The following is a 12552-nucleotide window of genomic DNA, read 5'->3' on the forward strand; positions in this document are numbered from 1 at the left end:
CACCCTGTAAGTCAACAGCACCAGTGACGGTCGTTGTTAACCCGGGCCACGACCAATCCGGTATGGAAGTCATATTTGTGATTTGCATGTTTGATTTGGCTTAAATTTTACGTCGGATGCCCTTCCTGACACAACCCTCTGCATTTACCCGGACTTGGGACTGGCACATGAAGACACTGGATTGTGTCCCCCTATGGTTGCATTATGATAAAAGTTTTATATTAAACTGATATTATGCTCCCAATCAATTTCCTATTAACCTGGTATTATCTGTCTGCTACAACTCTCTGACCAACTAAAGTGAAAATTCGAAGCAGCCAAATGCTCATTTCATGGAAAGGGAGAGGCCCCCAGTCTTATGCTCTTATGAGGTCAATTAAATTATGTCAGTTATCCTGTTCATATAATTAAACCATTGCAAATACAAAGTTCGTCATTTAAAAACTTCAGAAAGCCTATGTTCACACGGGACATAAGCCATTAAATCACTGTTAACCTATTATACCTCCGACACTGCTTCTGCAAAAAAAGCCCATTCTTTTTCTTAGACAATTCAGCAGAAGCCCAAGACTCACAAAAAAGAACTAGCTCAACCTACATGGATATAAGATCTGTGTAAGATCAACAGTGAGCACACCTTTGTCAAAAAGAAAGGTGTCCAAAGTCCCTGAATCTTTTATTTGACGGACAACTGGAAAGCAGTTACAGATATCCAACTGTGCTGAAATTGCTATGATGTACATGTATAGTACCAAATGTCTGTAGTACTGTACAACATAATAAAATATTTTATAGAAGAATGATTAAATTAACAGTTATTACAGGGTGTCCGCGGATCCTTAAAAAGTCTTAAATTCCATATTATAAAACTAAGGCCTTAATTAGCATTAAAATGTTTTAAATTCGCGTTTCAAAGGTCTTAAAATGAAATCTAACCGACCCCATAACGAAGATTTTATTTTCATCTTGAAATCAATTTGAAAGCCTTTCGCGTATTTGTTACGCAGAACGAAATAGGCGGAACCAACTAAAATACGCGTTTGAGGGGAGTTCATTTAACACATGCTTTCCGGCAGCTGCGTGAACTGCGGGAAAGTTTCAGCATTAGTCTTTTGCCATGGGTAAATGTAAATTTAATGACAATTGGTTACAAAACCCTAATTTTGCGCCGTGGTTAAGTCCAGTTAGTGGCAACGTGTTCGAGGTCCGGTGCAGGCTGTGCAAAAAAATGTAAAACTCGGAACAATGGGTATGAAAGCTTTGGAGACCCACATGCGGTGTGAATAAGACAAAGCGGCTGCGGAAACCTGCCGGAAAACACCTGGCATTTTATTTTTGTTTTACACAATAAATCAAACGGTGTGTAAACAGTTTATATCAATAGGTAATTGGTTGTATTGTGGGATGTTTTATTTTATTTCTACAAAATTGGTCTTAAATTTCATTCAGCGTGGTATTAAAAAGGTCTTAAAAAGTCTTAAATCTAGCTCTTAGAAACCTGCAGATACCCTGTATTAATGTTGGTCAAGTCACAGGATTGAATTTATTTTAAGCTACATTAGACAAATTAAATGTAATGACTATTTTTAATGAATTATTCCGACTCTGCAAACAGAGTAGTGATGGGTATCACTTTTATATTACTTATGTGGCTGTAATGTAGTAGCAGTAGCTACAGAATTACCAGCTATTCTATGTCTTTCAATACCCCTGAAAAGTAGATAGTTCTCAATATTCCCAGTTCCCAGTCACTACCAAATGTATTCATGTGTTTGAGATATAGTTACAGTGGGTACGGAAAGTATTCAGACCCCTTTAAAATTTTCACTCTTTGTGTCATTGCAGCCATTTGCCAAAATCAAAAAAGTTCATTTTATTTCTCATTAATGTACACTCAGCACCCCATCTTGACAGAAAAAAACAGAAATTTAGAAATTTTTGCAAATTTATTAAAAAAGAAAAACTGAAATATCACATGGTCATAAGTATTCAGACCCTTTGCAGTGACACTCATATTTAACTCACATGCTGTCCATGTCTTCTGATCCTCCTTGAAATGGTTCTGCTCCTTCATTGGAGTCCAGCTGTGTTTAATTAAACTGATTGGACTTGATTAGGAAAGGCACACACCTGTCTATATAAGACCTTACAGCTCACAGTGCATGTCAGAGCAAATGAGAATCATGAGGTCGAAGGAACTGCCCAAGGAGCTCAGAGACAGAATTGTGGCAAGGCACATATCTGGCCAAGGTTACAAAAGAATTTCTGCAGCACTCAAGGTTCCTAAGAGCACAGTGGCCTCCATAATCCTCAAATGGAAAACGTTTGGGATGACCAGAACTCTTCCTAGACCTGGCCGTCCAGCCAAACTGAACAATCGTGGGAGAAGAGCCTTGGTGAAAGAGGTAAAGAAGAACCCAAAGATCACTGTGGCTGAGCTCCAGAGATGCAGTAGGGAGATGGGAGAAAGTTCCACAAAGTCAACTATCACTGCAGCCCTCCATCAGTCGGGGCTTTATGGCAGAGTGGCCCGACGGAAGCCTCTCCTCAGTGCAAGACACATGAAAGCCCGCATAGAGTTTGCCAAAAAACACATGAAGGACTCCCAGACTATGAGAAATAAGATTCTCTGGTCTGATGAGACCAAGATTGAACTTTTTGGCCTTAATTCTAAGCGGTATGTGTGGAGAAAACCAGGCACTGCTCATCACCTGCCCAATACAATCCCTACAGTGAAACATGGTGGTGGGAGCATCATGTTGTCGGGGTGTTTTTCAGCTGCAGGGACAGGACGACTGGTTGCAACTGAAGGAAAGATGAATGCGGCCAAGTACAGAGATATCCTGGAAGAAAACCTCTTCCAGAGTGCTCAGGACCTCGGACTGAGCCGAAGGTTCACCTTTCAACAGGACAATGACCCTAAGCACACAGCTAAAATAACAAAGGAGTGGCTTCGGAACAACTCTGTGACCGTTCTTGACTGGCCCAGCCAGAGCCCTGACCTAAACCCAATTGAGCATCTCTGGAGAGACCTGAAAATGGCTGTCCACCAACGTTCACCATCCAACCTGACAGAACTGGAGAGGATCTGCAAGGAAGAATGGCAGAAGATCCCCAAATCCAGGTGTGAAAAAGTTGTTGCATCATTCCCAAGAAGACTCATGGCTGTACTAGCTCAAAAGGGTGCTTCTACTCAATACTGAGCACAGGGTCTGAATACTTATGACCATGTGATATTTCAGTTTTTCTTTTTTAATAAATTTGCAAAAAATTCTACATTTCTGTTTTTTTCTGTCAAGATGGGGTGCTGAGTGTACATTAATGAGAAATAAAATGAACTTTTTTGATTTTGGCAAATGGCAGCAATGGCACAAAGAGTGAAAAATTTAAAGGGGTCTGAATACTTTCCGTACCCACTGTATATTGACCTTGTTAAAAGTCTATCATGTATGCACTAATCTAATATTATAAATATCTTCTGGTACCCTACCATCTATGAATGTGACTTTATATGGTTGTTCCCTACTAAATATATCAAAAACACATGAATCACTGAAAGCAATTGCCAACAGCAAAATAACTTGATGCCGCACCTCTCCATAACTATATCCATAGCCCTGGCAGCTAGACTATAGCTGCTGTCACTGACTGCAAACCTATTACTTTCCCAGTGCCTGCATTTGAACTGGTCACTCCCTAGAGTTTGACTCTTCAGCCAGAAAATTAAAATTTTACCTCATCCACACACCAAATATTTCTTTCTTAAACCAAACCTACACCAAATGACAATACGGCCAAAATCCTACTTCTTCTTAATTTTCTATTTATGCGATATTACTATTGAGAGCAAAAAATAATGCAATGCAAACTGAAACCATTAAGTTAGAAATTTCTCCTAGAAAGATGCAAATTTTCAGATCAGGCAAAGCCCCGTTGCATTTTTGAAGCCAGCTCCAGCACTCCATTCATACATTTCCCACTCCCCACTGAATCTCATCATTACTGTCAAAATTCCTAAGCCTTCTCTGCATCTGTGTATGGCCATGGTACTGACCAAGATTGAATTCGTCAGTGGATTTTTGTAAATGCATTATTCTCACACTCCCTGTATTACAATCTTACCTCCCCACTGAATCTCAGCATTACTGCAGGAGAATTTGCTTATTCATAGCACAGAGTATGGGTATGCAGGAGTCTATAGAGCTGTGTCAACTAATGCATATGGTTTCTGTGCATCTCCCTGTGTTTGGAAAGACCTACACATTTATGTATTTTTACTAACTTTTGTTGGTTTTATCAATTCAAATGGTTGTAAATTGATCACAACAATTCCTTAAGCATATCTGAGCACAGAATGCTGATCAAATCAAATTAGTATGTTAAACTTTGCTTTCATTAAAAAAAACACCCTTTGAAGTAATAAGTGCTTGACAAATCTGTGGCATACTTCTGATCAGTTTTTGAAGATATTCAGGTGTGATTTCCTCCCAGGCACTTCTGCAGCACTTCCCAGAGGTCTGCTGTGCTGGTTAGGCAGTCTTCCTGAACTCTTTGGCCCAGCTTTTCCCACACCAGCTCAATGGAGTTCAAATCTGGTGATTGAGCTGGCCAAGCCATCACTTTTCCAGCAGCTACTTTCTTTTCTAGAGAATTCTTACAATGCTTGGGGTTATTGTCTTGTTCCACAATGAAGTAATCCCCAACCAGTCATTGCCCAGAGGGAATGCCATGCCTTTTCAGTATGGAGTGGTATCCATGCTAACATGTTTCTGAGGAAAACTTTCTATGGAGGTAGAGCCAAATATAAACTCAAATTGCTAGTTTAGCAGTTATTAACTTATTTTATTTTTTAGTTTTTTATTTTTGGCAGATTTTGCTTTTATTTGATAGGAGAAGGTGGAGAGAGACAAGAAATATGGGGAAGGAGAGCAAGGAGACACATGCGGTGTAAGACAGCTGGTCCTGGAGTGAACCAGCGTCGCTGTGTTTGTGGTCAGGCACACTAACAGCTATAGCAGTGGTCCCCAGGTCATTAACTAATTTTAAAAAATATTTGAACAACCAGATCATGCATGATAAATTTAAGAGCTTACACACTTGCATTTCTAGAAAAACAAAGTGATGAAAAGCCTTCAAGTTTATCACTGGTTACATACCAATGACACTGGTTTTGTAAAAGATGCGTGTGTGTGTGTGTGTGTGTGTGTGTGTGTGTGTGTGCGTTTATCTTCAAGTGTGATCACACCCAGACTTACCAGACAGCAATGTAATCAGTAACAGGCTCTGTCTGCAATAAGGTAAAGTTGATATAAACACCATGTCCATGGGGAACCGTGATGAGCCAGTTGCAGTCTTGGGAGTTGGGGTATTCATTGGGGTACTGAGGTGAATAGATGGTGCCATTGTCGGCTGTGATGTTATACCCACAAGGAGCTGTAAAAAGCAGAGGTATAAGATTATCTATGTGTCTTTTTCTTCTAACACATTTGACCTGGAAGGAAGATAATAACTGTTGAACTGTAGACAGTGAGCAATATAACTATTACTGACATTACTAGTAGTAATAGTGGTAGAAACTATAGCAATCATTTATGCACTAATGTAGAGAGTAAATCAGTGTGACACAGGAATTGTTATATTCTGCTAAACTGCTTACAGTGCTTCAGTTCAAACTGCATAATGTAGCGGACCAAAAGGCAGGAATATGTTCACATTCCAAGATTGAGGAAGAGTTTTAGCCTCAGGTAATTTATTGCTCTAAAACTTTAGTGACCTACTAAGGTAAACAACAGAAAGTGGCACAACCCTGTCCAACAAATACTGCACTGTTAAGGCACCATTGACAAAGAGCAGACCACCGGCTCTTACTAAGAGAACCCCTCTTGACAAACAGACTCCCCTTGCTCACGCCCAGCCATAAATACCTTAAAAGTACTCCCGTCTAGAAAGGACCTGAAATGACTTATGAATTGCTCTTGTTATATTTCTGCTTTGATTGCTAAATATGTAACATGTGTGACCAGACTTATACAGCCTCGCAGTCAGACTATGGTGTGATATAGAAACCGTGCTATTGTTTATCTGTCATTCATGCTTGTGGTTAATCCGTATAACTATGTGAAGTTTCATTGATTATGTTGTCAGTGAACTATTGACTCTGGTTAGTTGTTAAGTTTGTCATGTGTTTGAACTTTGCTGTGTGGAAAAAGAAATTATTGTTCCCATTTTAGAAAAAACATTCTTAAAACTTACAACACTTAAAGGAAAGATTAGTCTCTGGTTTCACACCAACCAGTGAGCCTGCACTGGTAGGTGCAAGCCCACAGTCAAGGGACTGTATACCAATCACCAGCGAGGATGGAGCACCTACTGGACCAACCACATCGTGTCAAGCGTGATGATGGACTAACCAAATGGATTCCCCGCCCAGCACGGCAAGACACAAAAAGACAGTACACACTCAAATTTTCAGATTTTCCAGATTTCAAGATCTGCAGACTTCTTGAGACCCTCTCTCTCTGAGGGGAAATAGTTGAATAAATCTTAGAAGGACATCTGTGACTGGCATCATTTATGTTATTTCACACAGTAAATACATCACTGAATCTGGGAAGTCTCACTCAGATTGTAGACTGATATCCTGCATTGTTAATTAATTGACTGGTTATCAAAGGATCTGGTGCCCTGAAATTATGAAGATGGTTTATGATATTCATAATTCATAAACTAGACATAATCAACACATTCATGTTCAATACATATATATATTTATATTCTCTACAATAATAACATTCTCTAAACAAAAAGTCTTTAGTTGTTCTTACCCTCACAGTGTGGAAATGGGTGATTCCACTTCCGGTTGATTCCATGAAGGCATGTTAGTACTGGGTGTCCAATCAAAACATAACCAGGGTAGCACCGAAAAGTTATTGATTGACCAGCACTGTAGTCTGTGTTGATGATGTCACCATTGTGGAAAGGAAAGGGGTCCTGGCAGTTTTGCAGCTGATAAGCTAAAGACAAAAATGGAAAAATAAATGAGTGTCAATTTCAAATTAGTATTGTTTCATTTCAGATTAATTTAACAATTTGAAAATTTTGATACACTGTACTGAAGACATCTTTGCTATCAGCTAACAGACTTGAAGTGGTATTAAAATCTGGTAATCACAGAGGCTACCAATAGTATGTGCAGCAACAAGAAGAAATCTTATCTCCTCCTACACAGTTCTCTGGCATATGTTCTGCATGCGTGGCATGCCAGACTTACTTCAGTAAATATGAGTATCAGAGGTCTCATCTCACTCTGCATAAGTGTCATGGCAAGCTCAAGTCCTCCAATTAAATGTGTCACAGACAGAGAACAGAGGTGGCTGATATTGCAATACCACTTTCCAGACAAAACTAGAGAGAGAGAAAGTGCTTCAAAGCACAAAACAGGCACTCAGCACTAGGTCAATGCACACTGGCCCTGCAGCACTAGACAGTACCTGAGGTGCAGATGGTGCAAACAGGCCTTAGAGACTGCCCATGTTGGTGGTATCTAAGATGTAAGAAATAACAGCATACAACACAATGGCACAGGGTGTGTAAAGGAACACCTGTGGAACAAACTATGGGATAAACTCTTCCAGGTCCAAATGAGAGATGTCACAAAGGATGCTGAGGACCTAAAACTAACTAAGAACTAAAATACTATGGGATTTCAAGGTCCCAGTAGATAAACACAAATTGAAAAACTAATGACATTGTGAAAATAAACAAGGAACAGAAAAATTAAGTGGTGACAGAGAGTTCCCATGAGAAGGCAGCATCAAGGTAAAGGATTTTGATAATATAGAGAAATACCAAGCACTGAAAGAGGAAAAAGTAGCCCATAAGTCATCCATGTGGTACTGGGAGTACTTGCAACTATGAGAATGCAACCCAAAAACTGTCTCTAACAGATCACAGAAACAACATACAAAAATCATGTATAAGACTCATTGCCAAATATTAAAACTGGAATCAGAGTTTAGAGCTGAAGCTAGTATTAACAACATCTGAGTTGAAACATCAGCGTGTGGATAGTTTTACGTTGTGTTCACAATGAACACTTATCCCACTGAGATTTTATGGATTGGTATACAAATAATTAGTCTATTAAACCCTAAACTTCCAAGGCCTTAAACACATGCCTTGAAAGTTTAGGGTAGCTTGAGAGATGCAGGCTGGTGTCCATTCAACACAATCAGTACTGCAGTACTGTGAAACTCTGCACGTATTTCATCTTCCCTGTTTTTCTGCTGAAAGAAAAATAGTATGGTGCAACCATGTGGGGAAACATGCACACTCTCCACAGTAGTACAGTGACACAGCAAGTGCAATTTGGAATAAAAAGTTAAAAAATAATGATTACACAAATGTATATGTGGGTTAGTTTAGGTGCAGTAATGTCTCAGGGATGCTTATGTAATATAGGTAATGAATGGTTGAATGGAAAATATTTTTTAAATATGAGATTATTTAGAAAGCACTCTGAAAGCAAAGCTTAAGTAGTCCAAAATCACACGTGAACTCACCCTGATAGGAGAGTTTGAACCCTGGCCTATTCTCTGAATGATCACTATAGAAATGAATGATCGTCAGGTGAGTAGTGCTCAGTTGAGGCGGTGGGATCTGTGAGCCAGTAAACTGTCCAATTAGAGCAGAGCTGTGCTGCGGTCCAGCCCTGACCTCTAAGAAGTCATGGTTGTCCTCAGAAGAGAAGTTTTGGAACTGAATATGGGCTCCTGGAATACAAACAAATTATTTGAAAAGCCATATGCAGTAGAAGAATAAGTATATGAGAAATACAGTGTAGGTGATTTTCATAAGTTCTTTAATTTCTTGACATAAAAGTAGCCTTTATGTCATGAAATTAATATAGCTAATAGCTTTATTTTATGGACCTGAAAGTGCACTTTCAGAGTGTCCATAGAACATGGAGAGATGCTATATGCACAAAAGCTGTGTAATAAGTTTACAATATTTTTATACTTTAATTTCCACATTTTGATTTTGATTGCAAAAAATTAAATTGTTTGGTTGCTGTCTGTAACAGTGACAATAAAGCTCTTTTGAATCTAGCTTCTAATTTGACTTAGGCTGTGTCCGAATATCCACCCTACTCCCTAACCCCTCTGTCACTATATAGTGGAACACTACAAGGCGGACTATATAGTGCACTCAATTGTTAACGCTTTCGGACACTCACCCACTACTTTTCTGTCACCGATTATGATGTAGCAAGGGTCACCGGCGCATGTAGACTTCAGTTCGTGTTTCAAACTAATTAGACCCGAGCCTCCACCTAAGGTGAAGAAAGGCAAGGGACTATTATTATTGCCAAATGGGCTAGGAGTTAAGAAGCAGGGGGGGGCGACTTTGGAGTGTGTAGCGGTTCCCCACACCCCACCATGACATGGGGATGCGCGAGACCTTTCCGAAAATGTATGTATTATGATGGACAGGTGGCCTTGGGCCTGGAAAACGTTAGGAATATTCTTATTATTCTTCTGCGCTTTAAACTCAAATTTGACCCCCCTCACAAATATTTGCCCACAATTCAAGATACGCACAACAGGAAGTCAACCAATCTGGATTTAATCTAAAGGTCACTGAGTTCGCCGTTTTTACTCACTTTGTACCCTTTCAAATTTGTCCTAGGGCTTTTGACCAAATGAGCTAATTCTTGGTCAACATCACCCAGACATGTGGGGCTGCAAAAGTTATCCAAATTTTTTGGCTTCACTTTCTTTTGACGCTGCCGTTCAGTTGACGTACATTTATTGGCTCGCCAACAATCCTTCAACTTGTGATAACTCCCACACACACTGTCAGATTTCATTCGGACCAGTTGATGAATTGTAGTCCCTGCCGTCCTGAACACGTTTGATTAAACTAAATCAAAATAGGCCCAATAGCGGCCTGAACCCATGTGATGTAGGAAAATCACAATAAATGCAATAGCACCCCCAGTCTACTTACACTTACTTTGTCAGAACTGTACCAAATTTGGCACAAACATTCTTCAGCGCATCCTCATCAAAAAAGCCAATTGGACCATACCCTATTTTCAATTCTGTTGCCATGGTGACGACTGAACCTAGCCATTCATTTCCAATGGGAGCTTTATAGTACTACTTGCAATGCTGTATAAGTGCCCACTGTTGCTGAGGGTGGCAGTCAGTTCAGGGGTAGGTCAGATTGGGGGGCTTCCCTCAAGGGGGGGGGTTGCTCCATTTTGGGGAGCGGTCTCCTCGGAGGGGGCCGTTTATCACCACTTGCGGCTATATTTATTTTTATTATTTCAGTAATTTAGTGGTAAAAATTTATTTATCTCATCCCGAATGTTTTCTTAAAAGGTATACCTTCACCATTTGTTCATAATTTTCGGCTACAGTCTTGAATCTATATTTATAACTTTCGTGCATTTCCACCATTTTTTCATCCACGCAATGCATGACGGTCTATTCTGCCCGTCTAGTGACCATCACTTCTCACTAGTTTTAACAATGCATTGTGGAAATTTTGAGGGCACTACTTTTCAGTTACTAGCGAATCGGACACCACTACAAAATGGCATCCTCCCTATATAGGGCCCTATGTAGGGAGTACGGAGTTATTTCAGACACAGCCTGTGTTTCTGAAAACATTAACTATACACTATATGACATCAACATAAAGTATCTGTAATTAGACACAGAAGCATGTTTGACATACACACAAAAAATCAAAACTGTGTCCTATTTAAATCATTACTGCAGTCATTAACCAGCACACGTGTGTGATGAAGTATTCAATAAACCATGTGTTTCTGCTGCAAATGCAGTAATAAAAAGAAGCTCTACATTTCCCAGCTACACCAACAGGCAGAGGCGGACTTACCATTAGGCGAAGGTAGGTGGTCCCTTAGGGCCCCAAACTACCTACTACCTACCTACTAACTTAATTTATGGTTAAGGTATTTTTCATCACTTAAAACTAACCTTGCATTTCCTTGTATCAACATTCTAAAATTTGCACCAGAATCTCAATTTGTGACAAGTTGCAAAAGTGTTTTAACACCCCACCCCCCCCACCACACACACACACACACACACACACACACACACACGCGCACACACACACACACACTACAATGGACTATTCTAAGTGACAGTGATTGGTTGCGGTTTGTTTTGAGCAAGTGAAGATTGGGAGACACAAGGTGCATTTGAGATGAGCAAGGCGGCATTTCATGTTGGTTACTTTTGTGTCCAATTTGACACCAACCTGCTCTGACCTAACCTGTGCACCAGTCGCGGTAATCTCGTGAGAGCAAGGCGGACTACAAACACTGAATGCATGGTGGGAAATGGTGTCGTTGTCAATATGTGCACTGACTGGATGCGAGTTGTTTTGATTAGAAACGCGATATTATGATGATCATGCCCCACAATTTATGCTAACAAACACTTCAAATGTGATGGAAACTGTTCAGTGTTAAATATAAATACAAAGCTGACAAACTACAACTAAAAGAGTAGGCATATACACTTTGCAGTGTCTAATATATGAGAGACAACAGTGTGTAAAAGCATTCATACACTTTGAAGGGTTTTTACTAGCGTAATCAGTTTTTCAATTTTATATTTTTTCTTATAGAATTGTGGAAACTTGTAATGTTTCTGGGTCTCTGTATAGTGGTGATATTCCTTATCAGAATCAGAATCTGAATCAGTTTTTATTGCCAGGTACAGCAAAGAACACTTTACTGTACTAGGAATTTGTCTTGGTGTCTGGTGCTGGCATATATACAGATATGGAGTATGTACACAGTTTTAGAATAAACTAGAAAAAAGAATAAAGAATAAAATAAATACTATATACATACAGAAAGGTGAAGAGTGCTCAAGGTTGTTGGTGGTGCACCATGACACCAGACGGTTTGGGTGCACTTTAAGAATGTTAAAGTGAAAAGTGACTAGTTTGGGAGGGGGAGGGGGGTCATATAGGGGTAACTGGGGTACTGTTCAGCGGGCTGACTGCAGTGGGGAAGAAACTGTTCTTGTGGCGTGAGGTCTTGGTCCTGATGGACCGGAGTCTCTTGCCAGAGGGGAGGGACTGGAAGAGTTCTTGTCCTGGATGAGAGGGGTCGGCTGCGATCTTGGCTGCGCATCTCTGGGTCCTGGAGATGTACAGCTCCTGGAGAGATGGGACACTGCAGCCAATCACCTTCTTGGCAACGTGGATGACACGCTGCAGCTTGGCCTTGTCTTTGGCTGTGGCTGGAGCAAACCAGACTGTGATGGAGGATGTCAGGATGGATTTGATGATAGCAGTGTAGAAGTTCACCAGCATCTTTGAAGGGAGGTGAAACTTCTTCAGCTGCCGCAGGAAATAGATCCTCTGCTGAACCTTCTTGGTGAGGGAGCTGATGTTCTGCTCCCACTTGAGCTCTTGGGTGATGGTGGTGCCCAGGAAGCGGAAGGACTTGACAGAGGTCACCAGAGTATCACACAGGATAGGGGGGTGGAGGGGGGCTGGGTC

General features: G+C 40.4%; 1 protein-coding gene across 1 annotated transcript in view; it reads right to left on the reverse strand.

Moving 5' to 3' along the window:
• Positions 1–12552, reverse strand: part of LOC113138270 (CUB and sushi domain-containing protein 1) — a 950854-nt gene that overhangs the window by 147598 nt on the left and 790704 nt on the right. Inside the window, exons 43-45 of the mRNA XM_033325108.1 lie at positions 8562–8771; positions 6825–7013; positions 5256–5433 (exon numbers count right to left, since the gene is read on the reverse strand). Coding sequence (XP_033180999.1) covers positions 5256–5433; positions 6825–7013; positions 8562–8771 — 577 coding nt within the window. The remainder of the gene's footprint in view (positions 1–5255; positions 5434–6824; positions 7014–8561; positions 8772–12552) is intronic.

Source organism: Mastacembelus armatus, chromosome 3 (genome assembly GCF_900324485.2).
Source record: "Mastacembelus armatus chromosome 3, fMasArm1.2, whole genome shotgun sequence".
Classification (NCBI taxonomy): domain Eukaryota; kingdom Metazoa; phylum Chordata; class Actinopteri; order Synbranchiformes; family Mastacembelidae; genus Mastacembelus; species Mastacembelus armatus.